The 22,732-nt window shown below is 48.8% G+C and overlaps 1 protein-coding gene across 6 annotated transcripts in view; it reads right to left on the bottom strand.

Annotated features, from left to right (window-relative positions):
* Positions 1 to 5,454: 5,454 nt before the first annotated feature.
* The window catches only part of PRDM11 (PR/SET domain 11), a 51,984-nt gene continuing 34,706 nt past the window's right edge, over positions 5,455 to 22,732 (bottom strand). For 2 of the 6 annotated variants that reach the window (XM_076344433.1, XM_076344432.1), the window contains exons 6-8: positions 19,622 to 19,809; positions 15,878 to 16,528; positions 12,741 to 15,029 (exon numbers count right to left, since the gene is read on the bottom strand). In XM_076344433.1, the coding sequence (XP_076200548.1) occupies positions 12,865 to 15,029; positions 15,878 to 16,528; positions 19,622 to 19,809 (3,004 nt within the window). In that variant the 3' untranslated portion in view covers positions 12,741 to 12,864. Of the gene's footprint in view, positions 5,608 to 12,734; positions 15,030 to 15,877; positions 16,529 to 17,296; positions 17,411 to 19,621; positions 19,810 to 22,732 lie in introns of those variants that run through there. The other 4 variants (XM_076344435.1, XM_076344437.1, XM_076344434.1 and 1 more) reach the window with 4 other exon arrangements.

Here is a 22,732-nt window from a genome sequence, read left to right as displayed (position 1 = left end):
AGCCATATGTTGCTTTGCCTTGACCGAATCTTCAGAGCTAGGTCTTCCCAGAGAAACGATCTAGTTTGATTTTAGGCAATTTGTGCCACAGTAGAAGAAATTAAAAAGCACAGATCATCGATAGTCACTAAAACATCTCTGGGGATGTTTTAGACTCATTACCACCTTCAGCCCCCTTCACCAGTTGTAAGGGGGAAGGTTGCAGCCGGTCTCCTGTAAGGGTAACACTTTTTCAGTGCAGTTTTCCCCTCGTTTCTTGTCCCAAATATCCTTGCATGGTGATAGGAACCATGTTTGCTTTGCAAAGAGGTAATACGTCAGAAATTAATGGAAAACTCCCTTCAACAGGGCTGGGAAAATTTTCAGGCTCAACTATTCTCCCAGGCATTACAGTGCTTTCAACACCTTGAACAAAAGTACTTTGCATTTTGCTAGCATCTGTCATCAGTATTATCTGGCAGTAGTGTCCAAAGACACACTTTTTTTTTCCAGAATGGAGGAGGTTGTAATTTGGGCTCTAGAAATACAGCCCAAGGTTTGCCCAAACTTTCCTGATGTCTAAGATGAGTTGAGCATGATGATGTTTAGTAAGAGCTGGGAGCTAAGGTGGCTTGGACCATGCTGCTTGCACTCTTTTGAAGGTCAGTTTGAAGTTTGATTGAATTGAAGGGTAGAGCTTTGGCAGCATTTTTTATGTGTTTCAGGATTTAACTAAGTCTCAAAACGTATTTGGTTCATTTGCTGAAAGATAAGCATGATGAGTAAATACTAATACTTGACACTTTATATTGTTTCTTCTATTGGTAATAATCAAATTGCACAAGAATAGTAGCAAAGTGAAATAGTGCTTCGTGGCCTTCCAGCATGAGAAGGCTTTTCTGCTTACTTGGTCCTTTGGTGTCCCAGTGTGTTTATTGTACAGAGCCAGATATTGTTTGTCAAGGCTTTATATTGTTCACACGGTCCAAAGCACAAAAACAGAGCATGAGGCTTGGCCATTGCGTCTAATGTTACAGCACAATAAGTAAATCACCACAAGTAAATAATTCCAAACTGTATCAACAGTGTGTCTGCGTTGTTTACTCTAGGGTAAGTCTCCTCTGCTTGCAGCTCATGTCAGGGGTACAAAGTACTGGGGTGAGTCAACAGAAGGTCCTCTGAAGGGTGTCATCAGGGGATGGGTGTACAATGAGAAGGGGAGCAGTGAGCAATGGAGTCCTATCCTGGCCAAGCATAGGAAATCTGTTGGCTTTTTCAGCAAGGCGGCAGCTAAACAAAGCTGTAAAGGCTGTAAAGGCTTTTTTCCTGCAGCTGCGAGGAAGTTAGGGAATAGGATCTGGGAATCAGGTTCCTCCCAGATACTGGCTCCATCCGCAAAACAAAACTAATAAGTGAATTTGGATACAGTCTTTTTGCCGACCTCCGTACTTTCAAGGTGGTGCTGATGATACTCTGTAAACTGTGCATCTGTAAGGAGGAATACCTACTTAGCTGACCTAATACCATCACTGGAATTAGCTGGTTCCTAACAAGACATAGAGATCAAAAACTGCACATAAAAGTAAGAGAAAACATTTTTTTGGGGCAGGAGTGGGAAGCATTTACCTCATTGACAGTTTGGGGGCACTCTCTCACCCATCACAGTCAGTGTTAAAGCACAGGGAGAAACAACAAAGTGAGTCTGCCGGAGCCCCAGGCTGCTGCTGGCTTCGCAAATAGGGTTGCCACCAACCTGTCCGCTGCACAATGAGGCTGATGTTACTGAAGCATTTGCCGTGGAGGTGGAGGGAAAGGAGCTCCTGTATTTTTGCCACACAGGGAGTTGAACACGGGTGGTGCATTTGTCAGGGACAATCCTTCCCTCCTAGGGGATTAGCACCGGGTTACTCAGTAATTCCCAGCCCAGTGTATTGAACAGCAGCAATAGCCACCACAGAACCATTCTTCTCTTAACCCTGTTATTCATTGTCACTTTGGATTTATTAGAAGCTTTTTCCCCCCATAGTATTTAAAAATTGAAATGGGACTGGCCTGTAATCCTCTGTCTGCCAGGAGAGAGTGGCACCTAATCCAGCAGCTGTGTCACAGCCATTACCAGTTACCAGTGCTAGCCTTAGAGGTTTGCAGCTGGTTCCTCTGCTTCCCTGAACTCTTGGTGGCCATTGAATGTGAAATAAACCCAGCGAGGAAGGAGCTCCAAGATGCCCCTGAGAAAGCAGCTCAGACCTGAAACCTACCCACTACCCAGTTTTCCAGGACAGCTCTCCTGAGCATCACGAGGTGCGGCGGTGGCCCGGAGTATGGCTCTGCAAACCCCATCCCAGTGCCCCACATAGCTCCCTGTCCTGGCCCCAGCACCTCTGTGCTGCTCTCCCACCCCTGCATGCCTCCGGAGGGACCACCAGTCTCCCCAGAAACAGGGCAGCTGACAGCAGCGCAGACAGCACACTTATTTTTCCCCTTGGATCAAAACAACTTCAAACGGGGGACTTCAGAGAGCTGAAAAGTCTAGTTAGTGCATATGCTGTTCTGTGGGAGCCTTTGATTATCCTTCAGATATTTTTAGAGCTCCTTGTAAATGAGCTGTGGCTCCCGTTCGTGTGGCAACAGCTCTGCGAGAAGCAGCCTCTGGTCCCCTGTGCCCACTGCTCCATGCCACTGTGGAGCCAGACCAGGCACTACCCTGACACCTGCTCCAGCCCTCTGATTTAAACACCTTGGGGGGGCATCCGCTTAAACCCACTGATGTGCTTGGCTGCCCACATTTTCCCTCCTGCCTCAGGAGAGGCAGATAGGGAAGACAGCCCCCAGGAAGCACTGCAACCCCCTTCTGGTTATGCCTGCAAGCCCTCAGCATCGCAGGCACCACAGTCCTCCTGTTTCCAGGAAGAAACAACACATTGGGTTTTTTTGTTTTTTTGCTAAATAGAGTTTTAAGTGCCAACTGCTAACAACAGCCAGCTCCATGGAGCATGTCCAGGACACCAGCAGAGCTGGGGAAGAGCGCACCAGGCTTTAATGCTATGACAACCACCATGGAAGTATTTTTCAATTTCCTTTTCACTCATACCGACATGAGAATCAGTGGTCCTAAAAATGAAGGGCACCTTTAGCCCTAGATTAGATAAATTTGTGCAAGCTTCCCTTCCTGCCACCGGCTCAGATTGTGCACTTTGCTTGAAGGGATCTTGCTTTTAAGTCCTTGGTTTGAAGTTATCAGCAAGGAGGCTGATCACTGCCAACGGTGGCGGTCAAATGTCCGCAGCACAAAACCGCTTCTAGGAAATTAATTACAAATCAGCAATGCATTTCACACGCTGCTCTTACTCTTTACACATGGTTGAGCTGCTGAAAGTGAACCATTGTCCTGCTTTGTGTGCTGCTAATTGACTAGCAAAGGCAAAACCCCAGAAATGAGGTTTCCACCGCTGGCTGCTGGGTGCCCAGCAAACCCGGCACCCATTAAGTTGGAGCTAAGCCCTGACAACCACCAGGATTTTGCTGGGCTTGCTTACTGCTCAAAAATAAGCGATTTTAAATTACTACAGTGAAAGCTGCCAGAAAATGGAAAATTGTTTATAATACTTGGACTGCTCGATTACTTTAAGGAAGTCACTAAAAGCAACCTTTTCTATTAGTGATCAAAAAGATCACTAATTTGGGGCTATTTTCACTTCTGAGTCTGGAAATTGCCTCTTGCTTCCAGCCCCTGTGGCTACTGTACCCGGTTAAAATTGTGGGCATTCACTCTGAAACCGAAGCCTATCACCTGCGGGGACTGACACGTCTGCACACATGCTTCCCCCGGGCCCAGAGCCCTCTAAGCCCAAACCTCCCTCAAGGCCATAATTTTGACCCAAATTTCCTTTCCTTCGGGAGGACCAGCAAGCTGCGTAGCCCTGGCACCTTGCAACCAGAACACCCACCAGTGGGACACAGCTGGGCATCAGGTTAAAGTCCAAGACTATGAGCATCCATATGTCAGTGAAGCCTCAAAGGGAGAGCAAAAACCTTTTTATACCATATTCATCCATTGCATTAAACATGTGCTAGAGGGCTAAACTGCTTGCCCACTTCATGTAACACTGGTTTATCCGCTGGTATCTTTTCCCAGGTATCCATACCCAGGATCAATTGGAAAACTGAGATCCCTCCAGACCCGGTTAAATTAAAGAGCCAGTCCTGTTTATGAGAGCTTTCACCTCTGCATACTGAAGCTCAGCAATGCTATCAGTGTCAACACTCGCATGTATGTAGTATGCCACATACAGGATCCATACAGTCAGCTGCCCAGCTTCGTCCTGTGTTTTCTGGTGACACAGACACATTTACAGCTAAGCAAGCAACTGTTCGAGCTGGAAGGGGTTTTTTTCCGCCTATGTGTCTCTCTAGCTGCAGTTGGCACCCTGTAGCAGGGTTGGCCTAAACCTTTGCAACGCCCTCCCTGCTTGTGCTGCCGTGCAAACCTGAACTGCAACAAAGGAAGGACAGCCCATAGTTCCCGCTGTGCCTTCGCTGTGGGGCATATCTCCAGCAGCAGCCAGGCTGAGCCCAAGGAGGCAATGTTTTCAGCCTTGACAGCTGTTTGGTCAGAAAACACAACTCACAGCCCAGTGCTAATCCACAGACATTCGTACTTGTTTCAGAGGTTGGCTCTCTCGCCCATGCTGATTTAGCAGATGTAAGAACCTCCACATACAAAATTACTCTTATTTCATTGAACTGTTTTAAAAGTCACACCTTTACTTAATCCACCGTGGACCCAGCCTCAACCAAAACTTTCATGTCAAAGAAGAATAGTCCAAAGTTAAACCAGCCCTTTCTTTTAAGGGTAGAAAAAGTTCAGCTTCCCCTTGCTTTGGAGCATGTAGAGCTCAGGAAAAGACTCTCCATCCTTCAAACCAAACCAGGCACACACGCAAGGTTTTGTCAATGTGTGTTACAAGCACAGCCCACTGCAGCGAAGCCAACGATACCGCCACTGTACCCAACTAGAAAGGGAGTGCAGAGGCTGCAAGGGCACCCACTCCACACCCCTACCCGACTGGGGCACGTGCTGACATACCTGCGCCGGTGCCGACCCAGGGCAGCCACGGGCTGCTGGGAGATGGCAGCTCCTGCTCTGCGCTGCTGCAGCCTCGGCACAGCACTGGTATAACCCAGCCCATGGTGAAATGATGCAGCTCCATCACAGGACATGCTGGACCTGCTCACCGAGGTGAGAACGTTGAGGGGCTGCAGTTACACCCAGCACATGAGGGACCGAGTCACCCAGGAGGGAGAGCTACCAGCACCTCAGGGCCTGCAACTGACCCTTCTGGATAAATTAGCACTGGACCCGCTCCTTACAGTCGTGGGCTGGGGAAGAGGGAGTGCATCAGCTTAGATGCCCTTGCTCTGGGAAAATGACATTAACCTCCAAGAACAATGTAAAGAATTAGCAACTCAACTTGATAAATTTAAATGTTTTTTTATTAACAATCATTTTACATTACAAGGATAATATGACAAAAGGAAGGTTCTCGTGTACATACCATGATATATCAACATAGCTCTATTCGTATCCAGTGTCCTAGGTCCTTTCACACAGGTACTATAAAGCATAGTCTGTAAAGTAATAACATTTTAATGTTCTCCAAAAGAGTGATATTAACATATTAATACATATGTAGTAATAGACGTCTAGATATTTTTCTCTCATTTTTTGTGTGTGTGTGTGTGTGGTGAGTGGGTGGGTGGGTGGGTGAGAGATCATTTGAAACAGTTCAGCAGGGCTGTGCTTGGATGTGGATATGGAGAGGTTTGAGACAAAACCTCTTTTCTGGAAGTAGAAATGCATTTTTGCCAACAGTCGTGTGAGTCTATGAGGATGCCATGACTGGCAAAAAACTCCGTAGCCCTCCTATAGCATTCGGGACATTACAGCATATGAGACATGGTTCCCCCACGTAGCCCAGCGAGCTTATTCGACATGAGGTGCAGTGCATGGGAGCCCCTTGCCGGACGGCAGCACCACCGGCATGGGCGGGCAGGCGGCAAGGCCGCAGGCTGAGCCTACGCGAGTGTCAGTGGCATCCGAAGGAGGGGGCTGGGAGTGAGGAAACCGTCTCTGAGGTTCGTGAGGAACACGTGCCGGGGAGCTCCCCTCTGGCGCTGCATGGCCAAGGGGCTGCGGCGGAGTGGGGAGCTGCCGGCGGGTGGGTTGTGGCTGAGGTGGATTACCAGTTGTGTGGAGAAGAGAGGCCTGGGAGAGGGAGCTGAGGTGTGTGACAGGGCTTGGGGGGAGCTTGCTCAGCATCTGCTCATGCAATACCAGTGTAACGAGTCATTCGGCTGTCAGAATTACAACTCACCCTCCTCCTGACCGAAGCCAACAATTAAAACAAATGGCGAGGAGTGCAGTGGTTGCCAGGCCCGGCGTGGAGCTGCAAAGCCAAACCTCCATGCCTCCCCTTCAGCCCTCGTGGGGAAGCAGCACAGTGACCCACCACCCACTGCCAGCCCAGCCAGAGGCGCCTCTTGGCTCCCCTCAGTTGCCAGCCAAGGGCTTCACCCTGCAGTGGGGTCAGTGTCCTACGAGCGGCTGTGTGAAGGGAGGGATGGAGGGAGGAGGCGGCTGTCCACCCCGCAGGCATCGGCAGACACTCAGGGAAGGCTGATGCATTGTCCAGATCCACCCCCAGTCCCGACATGGAAATGCCTGCCATGCGAACATAGGTGTCTCTTTGCATGGGCAGGGCAAGAGGGTTGCACCCTTTGGTGCTTCAGTCTGGCAAGGTCAGCGCGCCATGTGTTGGGGCCCAAAGGCACACATGCGCCACCGACCACATCTTCCGCACAATCACATCGTTCCCTTTCCTCCAGAAAAACCATCCAGGCCCCTGGCCAGGCAGGCTGCTCACTGGCCAAGGAGCGGCTGCAAGACCTGAGGGAGCAGAGTGGCTCCTGCAGCGGAGCAGAGTGGCTCCTGCAGCAGAGCAGCGGCTAGCCTGACCCGACAGAGCTGCACGTGCCTCCCCAATGAGGCTTGCATGCTCCCATCCTTATCACTCCGAATTCGCGGTCCCTTTTCATTCGTGCTGCTCCAGCTCCGTATGCCATCCCTGCCACCTCCAACCGCACAGTAGCGGCCCTGCCTCCTCTCAGTAACGCCTTTGCTCTCCTGCTGCCTTTATCCCAGCGCCACGGCTGTGTCACTGACTCATGCCCACAAGTGAACCCACGCTCTCGCTGGGTGCTGCATGAGCACCTGCCGGCGCGGGGTCTCCCTGGCAGCGTGCCGGTGACTGCCGAGGAATGCCGTGTGGAACAGCAGAAAGCCACATTTTCACGGCACTGGTACCCGCAGTTGCCAACCACATCCGTGCAGAGAGAGAAAAGTGCATATGAGGGTGGGATATGTATCTGTCCAAGTGTGAACACACAGGACCTCAGCCAGAGGCTTACTCGGGAGAAGACAAGGACACTCAAGCATTTTCCCCCACCAAGACATTTCCCTATTACACAAACCTTATTTAGCACTTGGTTAACATGCCAGCAAGGAAACCCCTTGCCCTAACCACAGCAAAGCCCCTCTCCATAGGGTGTTATACACGTAAATGTAGGCCCCAGTGTATGGCTAAAACTATCCCAAAGTCCAAAGTCTTCAGTGTTACATGCCTTGTGCCAGAACACAGGGCCAGCCTTACACAAGGGTGGTTGAGTCTATCTCTATATTATATCTTTATATCTATCGAAAACATAGAAATATATAAATATATAGGATTTTATTTATAGATATATAAGCATGTGATTTTAATCTTTTGTACTGTGTGTATATGTACTGGGATGTGCGTATATACAATATATAGACCATATGCATATGTACTGTATACATACACTAGCTTACATGCACACACATCATACGTGTCTCCAAGGGAGACAGGAATTGCATAGGCATTACTGCATTGAATACAATGGCTGGGGGAGCAACGTACCATTTCTCTGCTTTTAAGACCTCTTTCGACAGGGCTGAGAGGGGAATCTGCAAAAGCAGAGGCTGTTGCTGCTTATTTGCCAGCCGGCTGTCTAGGTTGTCTTACCCACTGGTCAAACAAACAGCAATCCTCATGAGATAAGAAAGAAAGGGGACCCCGAAGACCCTGCGGGCAACCTGGTTGAATTTGTGCTGTGAGAAAGAGATGGACCGAGCCTGAATCATGTCTGAGGAGTTGTATCAGCAAAAGCCCGAGCAGCACGGGGGACATCGCCGCAGACAGCTTGAGAACCAAGGCAGACGACACACTGGGACCCTGCCCACCGCGTCCCCTCCCAACCCCCCGTGGCTCCCGCGTGCTTTTGCTGGTATGGGAAGAGCTTTGGTCTCTTGTGAGGATTATCCCTGCTGCGTTCGGTTTTGTGGCCGGAGGGCCCGGACCCCTGCAAGCCCTGCAGAAGGACATGTCTGCATGTGCTTCACGGATTTCTGCTTCACAGCAGGGTAAAAGAGGCAAGGAGCCTGAGCAAAAAGTGGGGAGGGGAAATTGGCAACCAAAAAGCCCATGGTCTAGAAATACAAACCCGAGGGTCTGGAGAAGTGTGCATTATTCACAATCAGATGCCATAGCTAAGACGCCGGGGGAAGGAGAGAATAAAGAGCTCATTTGAGAAAAACTAAACTCTTCTCTCTTTGCAGCCGAAGCAGTTCAAGATGCTGTGAGCAACACGTTCAAAACAACCTCCTCTCGTTCGCTCAGCGCAGCAGGAAAGGCATCGATTAAACCTGACGCATGGCAATCTCCAAGCCAAGGAGGCCTCCCTCTGTGCCACGCCAAGCCCTCCCCATGCCTGCTGCTGTCCCTCGGCCTCGCTGCCACCCAGCCAGGCCCTGGGGTTTGCAAACAGAGCACAGAAATGCACCTGCTCCCGGGAAAGGCTGGGCAGGCGGAACGCTGGGAAGCCAGGGGCACTTTGCATTGCTATTCCTCCCTCCTCCCTATCTTGCTCATGCTGGCAGTCACGTTTCCATCCACAGACTATCCATGGGAGTAACAGCTACAGATCTGAGATAGGCGGGTAAACCTAGAGGGAAAGCTTGCAAAGCACCTGCGTGTGTCTAGGACAAAGGCCGGGTTTATTTTCTGACATGGGGGCAACGGGGAATTGTTTGTGTTGGGGGAGCTGGGCTGGGCCAAGCGCTCGTTTCCCCCCATCACCAATGCAAGTAGTCTCTGATCCTTCCCATCATGGGTATCCGCAACATTCCGTGGCAGGGAATCACGCTTCCTACTGACACTGCTCACAGATGCACACAAAGTTATTTGCAAAAGAAACAAGCGCTTTCCCTTTGCCAGCTGACTGCCTGGAGAAAAAAAACACCACGCGCTGCACGTTTCACTCTGCCATTAGGAAAAAGAGCAGCCAGTGAAAGATGTCACTGATGAGAGCGGGATTTGCAAACAAACCAAAGGAAAGGAGTGACAAATTAGAGGAATCATTTCTGAACAAGCCTCTGGCAGCTCTTACCTCGCCGACAAGGCAAGGCACTGTTTTCTCCCCAGTGGCAAAAGTAAAGAGGCTCAGAGCAGGAGTTGTAAACAGGCCTCTCAGGCAGCTCAGCACAAGCCCCAGGGGAGCGCTCCTGTCTGCAAAGGTGTCTGGAGACTGTCTGCAAGTGTCCCTTCCCTCCACAGAGGCCAGGCACTTTGACCGGCCTCTGTGACAGAGCCATGTGCCGAGGAGCTTTCACTGTTGCAAACAGAAAGGCAAGTGGTTCCCCGCCCTCAAAGAGCTGTGGAGTTGAGCAAAGGAAAGAGAAAATTAAAAAAAAGGCGAGGAAGGAAACTGTCTTTACAGCCTCTCCGTCAGCCACAGCAGCTTGCATCAAATATCTTTGTTACTTTTGCTTCTGCTGCCGCGTGCACACTCGACAAGAAAGACTCTCCCCCACCTGCCCATTCCCCTCCGGTGCATCAATTCACTTCTTGTCTCCGACATCTATGTTCACCTTGCCCATCTCCGGGTCAGAGACTAATTGAGCAGCAACTCTTCTATCTTTTTAATCTTTTTTTTTTCTTTTTACATCTCCTCGAATTTTAGCTAAGGAGGGAGCCTGCCATCTCCCCGGCAGGGAGCAGCTCTGTGAGCTTTGTGGCAGCACCCTGAGCACAGCTGACTCGTCAGGCCTGGAGGGCTACAAGCACCTCGTATGGAGAGATCCCTATTTTATGGTCAGGCAAACAACTGCCCAAGTCTGCACAGCTGGCGGAGGGTTTCCAGTTTAATTTTGACTCCTCTAGATGAATGGGTCAATTTGATCACATCTTTTGTTGGGAAAGACAGGAAAAAATGCAAACAAAGCCACTTTTTTGCTTGCTAGGTGTTGCATATCGATGTCCTCGTGCTGCGACGGCGCAATGCCCTGACCTAGCTCATGACATTTCTGTGAGGACCTCAGGGAGAAGCGCCCGGCGCCTGCACCCCTGCTGGCGGTTCGGCAGCAGGCGGGTGGCCCCGGCACAGGTGCCCCCCTCCTGCCCGACCCAGTCTGCGGGCTGCACATGCCATCTGAGGTAAGGCAGAGGGGACAGGGAGTAAGTGCTACGGAGGGTACGCCACCTGCCCAGCTCTCGCCACTACGTTTGCGGGGTCTGCTCTACTCCCCTCGGACCATCTGGTCGAAGAGCCCCATTGTACAGCAAAGGGGGCAGAGTCAGGACGCAAGGATTGGCCACTGCTAGTGCTTCAGGCAGGCTCAGTCCCTCCTCAGTCCCATCGGAACGGAGGGGAAACACTTCCAAAACTCTGACCTACACCGGTCTAGCTGTTCCCATGGGACCTGAAAGCTGAGCCCGTACGTAGCAGCTTGGCTGCATGCCTCTGCCCGGCGCTGGCTGCGTAGTTCTGCTGAGGGCAAAGGGGTTAGCGGGAGGTGAGCGAGACCTAGGTAGAAGTGCGTATTTTCCCGGGGAAGACAGTGCGTGAACCCTGGCAGTGAAAGTGACTCCGAGAGAGATCGGTTCCAAACATGCTACATCTCCATTGAAAACAAACAAAAAAGTTTAAAAAATAAAATAATATTATATATATATATTTATATAAATGAAAAGCTATCAACTAGCAGCAACGGTTCTAGAGATATCTTAGCACCAAGACCAAGGGCAGGGGTGTAACAGGAGAAAGGAAAGGTTCAGTGTTGCTGATACCACCATCATGTTTCCAAACAACACAGCTTGGCACAAAGCTCGTCCCTCTGGGAAGTGAGAACATGTCGGCTTGGACACCTTCTGGACAACAGGTTCTCACTCCCACGATGGTCTGGTCAGGTTGGTGCTGTCCATGCCACATCAGCGGGGCAAGGCACTAGCATCTGTGGAGTTTTTGCACCTTTTTTGTTTGCGGTTTTGTTTTTGTTTTTTTTTTGGTTGAGGTTTTTTTTTTTTTTGCTTTTCTAACCTGAAGTGATACTGTGTGAATGCCTGGAGCTCATTTACTTTAAAAGAATAAAACAAAGAAGAACCCCAAGCCCACAGAACAATCCTTTGTGATGGAAGGTGCAAATCCCCCATTCACATTTCAGCTGGACTTCGCATCCCTTCAAGAAAGGAAGAAATATTTCGCAGGAAGAAGCAGAGCATCCCTTCTTCCTGCTGTCATCAGTCTGCTGTGCTGTGGAACATGTTACCTTGGTCACAAGAGAATACGTGAACCTTTGTAGGACATCATCACATGAATATAATCCAAGATAATCTTGCATTGATAGCTCCTGCCACCAAACCGCAGCAGGTTTTTCTTTCAGTCATTCCAAACAAAACAAAACAAAACAAAACAAAACAAAAAAACCCACAACAATCTAGGATTATAAAGACATAGTATAAATAAGGTAAATTAGAATATAATTTTTTAAGCCTTTGAATCTCCGCCCAGAGATGGCTCTTGACTCATTGGCTGTCTAGCTTCCACAGCAGCCCTGGTTTTGAATGAATAGTTGTATATATATATATTTTTATCTCCTACAATATAAAAATATAAATGCAAAAATTTCCCCCTGCCTTCTCTATTTCGCTATTTTATAGTCTGCACATGACATCATGTTATAATATATGTATGATAGACTGGTACTACGGTTATCATAAAAGGAGCTGAAAGCCAAGTATTACTCTACAGCCCAAAAGTAGGGAGAACTGAGAAAGGGGCATCACAGTTTAGTGGAGGCATTTGTTTCTAAATTAGAAGAAAAACCCCAAACCATGCCCCCAGCCTTCCCCTCCTGCCAGTAATCTCTGTGAGTGAAGAAAGCTCCCACTCGAGCGAAGAGAACTGGGTGGAGCTGGAGAGCCAGGGGCAACATAAACGCACGGGATGCTCTGTCGGAAATCAGAAATCTGACGGTCGTCAACAAAAGGCTCAAATGGCTCAGTAACTGGACTGAACAACAGAAAGAGAGGCAGAGATTAAAACTGAGGGGGAAAAAAACAAACAACCAACCCCAAAACAAAACAACACAAAAAACAACCCAACAAACCGACAACACACATACAAAGGAAACCGCTGGGAGGATGAGGCTGACAAAGACCCGTCGTCTAGCTTATAGATCATTAGGTTTGAACATGTAGAGTATGGCCCCAGCACATGCTTCTAAAGAATGAAATGTTGCCACCTACACTGCAGCTGCCATGGTTGGAGACACCAGTAAATGTCTAAACATTGTCTCAATCTTTAAAATTCTGCTTAGCTTCTATCAGACGCACATCGTCTTAACTTTTAAATTTTCAGTGTGGGTTTTTCCTTAATATATATAATATATATATTTTATATAATATATCAAAGTTTAGAGTATAGATTAAAAAAATTATTCAACAGCTTTCTGATCTGAGGCATTCCTTCCTAAATATCGGGGTAAAACTCAGAGCCATGGTCCATGCTCTGCAACATCGGCTTCTGATCAAGAGACGACATCCTGCTCAGCATTTCGGCTGACAGTGCGTAACTATTGCCCGACTTCTCCTCGAACCAACTATCTAGCGCCCTTTTGCAATCGAAGTTGGCAATGGGCGGCCCGTTAACAGCAATCATCAAAAGATCACTGAGCTGCTCCAGCGTGAGCCGAGAGCGGTTGTTTTTGCGCACTCTCTGCAGGGCGCTGCGCCCCTTCTCACAGCAGGCCGATGAGGTGGGAAGGACTTTGAGGATCTGAACTATTTTATTTAGGAGGGGGAATCTCTGTTTGTATTTACAAATGTGACTGAGCAAGTCTTTAAAACCGTTTTTGGTATAATAATCCACCTTGAGTTCTCGCCACTCCATCAGCAGACTCCCTCGGGTGTCCATCCCCTCTCTGCAAACCTCTCTGGAAAATGATGGGACCGTCTCCAGGTGTTCAAATATTTGTACCATATCCTCCTTCCCATAGCTCATGAGCTCATCAGTGCTTCTGGGCCAAGCTGCGAGGTCAAATACCTGACAGGCCTTCACAAATGTCCGGCTACGGGAATCGAACCTTTGGGCTAGGATCACCTGGGTTTTCTGGCAGATCTTTTCTCTGATCGACTGGAATTTGGCTTCAGCCACCCGTAGGTTTTTCACAGCAATGCCATTAAAGCTTTCACGGAAGTTTTCCTCAAATTCCTGCAAGTACTCCCCAGGCGAGTCTGCTAGCCGGCTGATCTCCTGGATGGCCTCCTCTATTTTATCGTCCACCTGTGACACAAGAAGGTACTCCCCTTGGAAGACGTAGGCGAGGCGTGAAAGCACAGCAATCACATCCAGCAGGAAGTAGATGAGTTTAATCGACTGGTAGTCCATCAGAAACTGCAGGAGGGCCAAGGCAATGGCGGAAGCATCAGCCCTTTGGGTCTGGCCGCTGACGTCTTTGAGATGGGCCACAACCTCAAGGTAGTCCTTGATTAGAGCGTTGAGCACATTCTGCTCCCCAATGATCCACTTCACTGCTCGAATGTCCCCCAAGAACTCGGTCTCCTCGCACAGAGTGGCAGCAGTGACCCTCAACTCGCACATGAGTCGGGGAGAGTAACGATAGAAACTGAGCAGTTGCTTCAAATTGTTTTCTAGCTCCTCCAGGCATGGCAGTTCCTTCCCGCTGATTGCATCCAAAATTTCCAAGTGGGGCCTGTGCACCATAAAGGGCAGGCAGAGAAGCCAGGGCAAGGTCTTTCTGATTGTCATGAACAAGTTGGCTCTCAGGCTGGCAGTAATGTTAGCACCATCGACTCCCAAGCCAATAGTCGGCTTCTCATCCTGCAATCGTATTCCCAGGCTGGAAAAAGCCCTGTCTAACGCTTGGAGGTAACTGTCTGTTGTAGAAAAGCCCAGTTCCTGAAGAGACAGGAATTCAGTTGCCGGAGGCCCATCACTGCTTGTGTACTGTACATAAACCGCAACTGTGTCTGCAAGCAAGTCATCGCTCTGCCCGTCCAGAATGATGCTGAGGAAAGGAGACTGTCGGATGCGTTCAACCAGGTCCTCTCGAAGAGCCCGGGCGATATGGTGGATTAAGATTTGGCAGTCTCCCTCATTCATGTATTGATCCACCACCTTGAGTTCACACTTTCTCAGTAGTTCTGCCAGAGGCCGAAAGTCGTAGTAGGGTCTGCCCTCCAGGGCCAAGTGGTAGGCTGTATTGAAGAGCAGGGTCATATTTCGGCACATCTCTTCTGTCTTCTCTGGGTGCATCCTGAGCTTGTAAAGCTGCAGGCACTTCTTGTGGAGGTTGCTCTGGCTGTGAAGCTTTATTGTGTGTATCTTGAACTGCTTTGAGCCAATGATGAAGGCTGAAGTCCGAGAGGATTGCACTGTGTACTGCCTACAGACATGGCACCACATTTCATTCAATGTTGGGGAGTACCGCAGAAACCAAAATTTTTTAAGCCACTCTTGCTTGAACCGCCGTATCCTCCGGCCCGTTGCAGAAGACATCTTGGAAGGCTCGTCTGTAGCAGCAATCATGTCATTGGAAACGGATTCATCAGCAGAATCCACCTCTTGGTCATCATCCTCCATGATGGTGGGAACAGAAATGATGCTTTCTGAAGCTGTAAGAAAAAAAAAAAAAAGGAAAAAAATATGGTATTTACAAAGTTGCTGAGCTAAAGAAGCATCCTACTGGTGACAGCAGAGCATTGCCTGATGAGCTGGCCACAACCTGCCCTCTCCTGCCCACAGTGCACTATGGGTAGAATTTCAGTCATGGCTTTGAAGGGAAAATAAATCAATGTTTCTGCATATGAACTGCATATGAATTTTGTCTCCAATGCCATAATGGACAGCAAGAAAGGACATTATATCCTGGCCACTTGCACAATACATGATGTGACCCAAATATTCCCTTTGGTGAAGGCTCCTAGCTGCTCGACAGCACGTTCCTGGAGGAAATGAAATGTATCTTCAGAAAGGGACACATGGTTGTGCTAAGGCAGTGGAAGAAACAGAGAGGGCTTTCCAACAAGGGACACAGCGGGACATCATTTCATACACAAAGAACACACATTTCATTGTTACCACAGAGTCATTCAGACTTTCTTGGTAGCATGTGAGGCACTGTGGAGGGGCTTCCGCTGAAAGAGAATGCATCAAAAATACAGCAAACAAACTGTCTGCAATGGAATGTCTTTTTTATTGGCAGTGCATTATCGATTACAACGGCAACAAATAGAGCAAGTTGTCATACAGAGTCTTTCCCAGACAGTGTTTTCCACTGTGCCCACACCTGTGTCAGCTCCTGGCCCACCCAGTCACAAAACCTGACAACAAACCCTCCATGGAACCACATGTTCACCTGAATACTCAGAGCAAAACACTTTAGATGGGTACACAGCACACAGGCATCTCACTACTCTCCTTAGGCAGGGTTTGGAGAACGCTGTTACTCGGCAAGGCTTACCTGTGGGGTCCGAGAACTCTTGGAGCTCGGGTACCTGGGGCGCTAGCACAGGTGGCTCGGGTAACTTCCCAGATCTCAGCATGTCTAACTCGGCCTGCAGCTCCCGGATCTTCTTCTTCAGCCGGATGCAGTTGGGGCAGAAGGAGGTGGTGGGGATTTCGTGGGAGTTGCCTTGTGCAGAGGCCAGTGACAGCTCAGTCGGGCTGTCTGCTTTGAGTGACAGCGGCTCTTCTTCCTCATCTTCAAGGATGCCCACCTCTTTGGCTGAGCTGAAAGAGGAACCATGGGGGACCTTCCATTCCCCCTCACTCCGGTTTCTGCTGAGGTTCAGGGAGCCGTGCTGCATGGCACCGCCACACCTCTCAAAGATGTCTTCAGCCTGGTATTTAGATGCTTTTCTGATGGAAAGCGGTGTACTCGTTGCTAACTGGTTCTCTTCAAATTTGGCGGACTCCAAGGAAGCCTCCAGGACATCTTTGAAGATGAGGTCAATCTTTTTTTTCTTTGTTTGGGGGTGGGATTCCCCCTCGTCACAGCTGCGCTTGTAGGGGCTCTTCCCTTGCTTTAAGGTGATGAGCTGGAGCGGCCCCCTCACATCCTCTTGATTTTCCACATTCTTTTCTAACTTTTCCCTCTGCAACTTTTTGTCTCCTGGAAAGGAAAACGAGGGGTGGGGATTATCACCGGGAACCGAGCAACATCCCTCAATCTAAAACTCAAATGAAAAAAGAACAAAAAGGCAGGCTGAATCCCTGCAGGTCTGCACGTTGCGTTACAAACCAGGGAACTGACACAACTCAGTGGAAACCGAGGCTCGCGAGAGGAGGAGCCCTGCTAATGGGCACGTCTGCAAAAACAGAGACAGTCCTGGGTAGCCACAGCGGAGTAGGACCCACACACTTTAAAGAGAAGAGAAACTACAGGCAGCTTGTTTAACCTAAAGGTATAACCAACCTGCGCTGGAAGAGGACTACAAGGTGAATGACTACGAGGTGAATGACTGATTGCAGTGGAACCTAATGCCCAGAGCCCAAGCGCTGTTTCGGCTGGCTGGAAGACCTGTGCCTGTTTTGACTTGGTAAAAGGTATCAAGTGTACAGCAGTGCAGCGAGAGATTCGGACCGTTTCATGACAACCCCAGCATCTGTGCACAACACGGCACAAAGTTTGCAAGCCCCTTTACTCTCGTTCAGTTTGGAGGCTGCTCCAAGTAAAAATAACTTGCACTCTTAAACCCCAAGGTACTCATTGTCAACTGAGCTACAACGGGTGAATGCCCTCCAAGGATGGGACATCTAGCTCGTCCCGGTGGAGTCTAAGAGTGTGGCCATTCAGTGATTAAAAAAAAAACAATAATAAAAGCAACCTCATACAAATTATTAATTGCTTAAAATAAAGGGAATAGCCAGATTTCCTTACCTGGAAATTCAAAAGACGATAGGTTTGGCTCAATTTCCATCATTCTTCTATCTTGTAAATAACTTCAAGCATTGATGGCTTCCCAAACAAGACGCTGCTTTATGCTGATTTTTGGTTTTGTTTGCTTTTAAAGTGTATTCATGCTTTCATAAGAGTTACGGAGCAAAAGCTACCATTCCCTCTCTAAGGAGAGCAATGCTAAGAATGCAGAAAAGATGCAAGACTCGAAACAGTTAAGAGTAAGGCACCGTAAAAAGGGCTGGCCCGAATGGCAGGGATTTTGCACTGGGTTTTGATGCTGGCTGGCAAACCCAGCCACTTCTTGAGTGAATCCGTAACAACAGATCTCATTTTCAACACATTGACGAGAATTTCTACGGGCAAAGCTTTGAGTCTCTGTCTTAGTATTTCCCACATTATGGACTATAACGACTACTGGCAGAGGTAGGGATTTAGAGAATGGATTCTTCTTCTTTTTCGGTGAGTTTTTCCCCCAACCAACGGAGTGGTTCAGCCCTATAGACAATCTAGAAATCACAAGACGATCCCTCATATTATTGGTCTCAACTCCATTGATGAGGCAGGTCAGAAACTACCGACAGAAACAAAACCCAGGAACCATGTTATTTTTCTGAGAGTTAATAAAGTGTGCCACTTCACTCGACAGGGTCATCTGCAGGGATTTGAAACCTTTTAAATAGAAAGTGGCTCAACAGATTTTGGTGCCGCTCCCTGATCGCCTTCCAGTGCCCTCCCAGCTGAGGCTGTGATGTCTTGCAAGTCTAGCAATGGCCCAAGTGATGCTCCGTTTTAACAATGTCTCTGCGCCCCTTTTGCGAACGCAGGCTGAGCCCAGCTTGCCGCAGGATGAGCTCACCAAGACATCAGGGGGTTTCTAGGATGGTCTTTGCAGCCGCATGGGTTTCTACCTGAGTGTGTGGTAGGCTATGGCGGGTCCTGAGAAGCCCAGAGGCAGATCTTCACCACACTCGTAGCACAGAGCAGGCTGTGAGTTACCGTTTCAGCTTACGCAAACCATGATACCATGACAAAACATGACTAAAGGCATGTCGTATGGCAGGGCAATCATTCGTAGCCTTGGTTCCCCTCCAGAGCAACTGCTCCAAGGGCATAGTCTTTCTCTTGCCATACTTTCAGAAAGTACTAGGCCATCTGGACAACTAATGTGTGCATGGGATGCAGCAAAATCACTGCAACCTGTACCTAATCACTCAGTGATGTTTATTAACATAAAAAAGCACATTCACACCGATGTTAATTCAGAAGTGGGAATTGCCCAAGTACAGCCATCAAGATGTAACACTGCAAGTGCATAATAACTCCAAGGTGACGGATGATAACCAGCTTTTTCAGGACATCTTGTCCACCCCATGATTAAAGAGGAGACACCTTTTACCAAGTCAAGGCAGCAACAGCAGCTGTGCAATAATATACATGGGAATCTTAATTAGAAAGTTATATTTAGTGTGGCTGCCCCTCTGAGGCCCTGCCATTCTGTGGCTAGGCCTGGAAAGAAATGCCCTTAATTAACTTCAGGTCTCAGCATTGTATAGATGAACAGATGCATTAAGAGTTTTTGCCTTCCTCTAAAGCTGACATTACACTGACCTAAAGGACCACCGGGTTTGTTCCAGCATGGCTACTCTTAAGATAAGATAACAATTTTTATCCAGGGAAGAATCAGTCTGACAAGTACAAAGCCTCCTGTACGTTGTATATGCACTCTAAGGTTGTGAGACTAAGGAGTCTCTAGCTGATGTCGCGCTGATCCCAAATTATCTTTCTGAAGAAAGAGGAGATAAATTAAGCGAGGAAAATGGACATACAAACACACCAAGGAAATCTTTCATATGCATACAAAATCAGCTGGAGCTCCCTCAAACGGGCTGCTCACAGGAGCCAGACAAAGCAGCATGTTCAGAAGAAAAACCTAATGCCTGTCTGTAGGACCACCAGCTTGGCAATCTTCAGGCCAGAAAGCCTTGTGACAGAGGAGGTCTGTGATCCCTGGGCTTTGCATCAGGCCCTTGCAGCACACACACGACATGACACAACACGACACATGACATGACACAACACAGCACAATCTTTCTTTCATGATCTCCATGACAGTGGTTACATTATTCTTCTTGTACACCCATCCATCCACGCCACGCAGAACTCTCATCCAGAGGTGCTCTGCTTCTAGAAATGCAGCTCTCCTTGCACAGCCTGTGCATCAGCTACTTCACCCACCACACTTGGTCCAACAAGTGTGGCAGCCCAAGGGGATCGGGGGAGAGGGTGGAAAGGGAGGGGACTCACCGCTTGTGAGATTTCTATTGATGGTCTCCTGGGACATACTATGCAACCGCTTCATGTAATCCTCACTGTACCAGACCCGCAGCTTCTCCCCAGGGCGGATGTCACGGCAGGCACGGAAGTAAATCCTCTCGCTGTGCTGGAAGGCCATCAGGTTCTGCTCCCTCTCCTCCCGGGAGATGATCACGTACCTGAGGGTGAGGTGACAAGGCAGGTGTGAAGCACAAACTTTTTTCCTGTGCCCCCCCTTGCACCAGAATGACAACCACAATGAAGCCAGAATGACCTTCAGAGAGAGCCATCAACACAGCCAGACTGGAAAGCATGGAGTTTTAAGTAATGGTGCGCAAATTGCCAGAGATACAGGACAACGAGCATGGACACCCAGGGAACACTAAGTCAGTGGGTCCATTTCTGCTGTGGAAGGGATGACAGCAATGTACATCCAATCTGAAGCAGTATCTCTGTCAGTAATGGTGACACAGACTCTCACGGGCAGAAATTTCTTTGCCTAGTGATGGAAACAAGGACTTCTGGATTCCCCACCATCGCTTCATATCCCAGGGCCCTCTCCTTTGTTCTCAGGAGCATCCAAAACCCTCTGCCTGTCTCTTTCCCAAAACCACCATCTTTCTTTTTAGCAGAATCCAGATTTCCTTGCTTCTCTCTTCTCGGACAAGCAGAATTGAGATACTCAGGGCAGAAACAGGGACACCTAATGTGCATGGGGGTATTCGCTGGTTGTCCAAAAGGAAACCAAGGACATGCCAGTACTGGAAGGTTTTGCACTTGGGCATTCAGCAGCGTATGACATAAAAATACAAACAGCCCTGCAAGTCTCAGGAAAGCCCAGCACCACATTGTGGGGATCTCCTGGCAGTGCTGACAGAAAGATTGCTTTCTGGGCACGGGGTTTGTTTTCCTGACTTAAAACAGCTAAATTTCAGCTCAACGGAAATGTATTAATTCACATTCTAAACAACTGGCCCTCTGTGCAACTTGGTAAGACAGAGATCTATAACTAGGATCATATTATTTGCTTTCATACTCCCCGTGTTCTTGCCAGAGGACATGGAAAAGGCTTGATAATACCGGTTCCAGCTGCCACCAACATGAGCTCGTAACACCCACTCAGGACCAGGAGGAGACCCTGTCACAGTACGTACAGACCTGAGAGCAGATCTGAACAGTTCACAGCTAAAAGTTTTTCTTCTCTTATGCCATTTGCCTCTATTATTCAGCACTCCTGGCACAGTAACATTAACAAAGGTGAGCGGCATATGGCTCCTCTGACACCTGCTGCTACTAGTCCTTGCCCAAAAGTTCCCTTATAGCTCACAGGTATTTCTTCAGCTTAAGAAATCTGTCAATTTTGCCTTGAACACTCTCCCCTTCTCTGGCCATGTGCATGCACAGATAAAGACGCAAGCCCACCTGCATGTGATCACACCAACCCACACACATAAGGTCACAAACTTGGAGAAACTTCCCGCAAAACACAGAAAACAAGTCTGCAGTGTCTCAGACTGCCCGAGGCTCCAGCAATTCTGATTTTAATATTAAGCAACTGTGCATGTGCCTGCAATCAGCTCTATTTTTCCTAACGTGTGCTACACAGGATGCTCTGCAATCTTCAGTAATTATTTAAACAGCAGGCTCTGGCACTGCCAAAATTAGCTGAACATTGGCTTTTGTTAACCCTTATTTTACTTTTGATCACAAAACAAAGGAACTTTTAAACTACCAGTTTGTGTATTTGCGGAGGAACGGAGGCCTGGACCAGCGTGGCGGGAAGGAGGTCCTGCAACGGCACACAGCTAGTGCTGCCAGGCTGCCACTTCTGGGTGTTAGCAATCACTCCACAGAAGGTGTATCAGGCATTCAGACAGCCATGAGATACATAACCCTTGAAATAAACCAATGTGCTGTGGTCAGTCTGATGCCCTGCAGCACAGGAGATCCCTCCCCAGTCCAAGCAAAATGCCAGGATGCTTCCTAGCGCCAGCTAAGCAGAGCCCCTGTGGCCGCTCTGCATCCCGCTGCCCAAACATCAGCCGGAGCTGCCCCTGCAAAGGAGCCCGGTTAACTGCAGAGATTTATCACACCCAAGTCACTCACAGCTCCTTAATACAACATACAGGACTCACATGCCCATAGCCAGTAGCACTGAGGAATTCATGGGGCAGTGGCAGGATGGTCCAGTGCATTCCCCACAAACTGCATTTGACAGCAAGATTTAGAAAATTCTCTAAAACACAACTTTGTGTGGAAAGGGGAGAGCCTGGTTAACTATTCTCACCAAGGCTCACTTTTATTACGAAGTACTTTATTAAGCATGAGCATGCTTTTCCTGTTCGCTCTCCTGCCTGTAAACCCCACCAAGTTTCTGCCTGAGTGTCCTTCTTCTCTGCTGCCCGCATCCTGCGGCTCTGGATGCCTCCCGGCATGGCGCGGAGCTGGGAGAGCGCAGGCTGGAGGGTGTGAGCTGCAGTATTGCTGCAGCCCTGCAGCACTGCTGCAGCCCTGCAGCATGCTGCCCAAGCCGCCCGCTCCTATCCAGCGTCCTGCAGCGACCGGCGCTGCCGATTTCACCAGGAGATGTGAAGAAAGCCCTTAACAGACAGTTGTGGAATAATCCAGTCACAAACATGTTTCTTCACAGCTGCTGGCAGCTAGTAACTGGTTTATGCTCCGAGAGGAAGCTTTACATCTGCAATACTTCCCTGAGGTAACGTAAATGTAACGTAAATGGAGATCATCCACATAAATGAACCACTTTCGAACCAGCACTGCCCAGCGCCGGCTCCAGCGACCCCAGGGGCACAAATGACATACATAGGTTACAAAGGATTGCATAAAACCCAAATTCCACCTGTCGGTCTAAGACACCTCATGCTGCTGCATACCACGGGTTAGAGGCAGGTGCTTTCCCAAGGACAGAGGAAGTCAATCCACAAAACAGCAGCCTGCTTGGCGAGGCAGGGGCACAAACTGCCTGCTCAGGAGAGAAGAGATTGTACCAGTCTGCCTTCACTGACGTATCTTCCCGAGGCTGAAGCGCTCACGTCCTGAGCAACCCTTCCTGTGAAGGCTGGAAAGCGGGCAGTCTCCCTC

The sequence above is a fragment of the Aptenodytes patagonicus genome, chromosome 7 (genome assembly GCF_965638725.1).
Source record: "Aptenodytes patagonicus chromosome 7, bAptPat1.pri.cur, whole genome shotgun sequence".
Lineage (NCBI taxonomy): Eukaryota > Metazoa > Chordata > Aves > Sphenisciformes > Spheniscidae > Aptenodytes > Aptenodytes patagonicus.
Note: the sequence above shows the minus strand (reverse complement) of the source record. Positions and strands in the feature narration are given on the sequence as shown.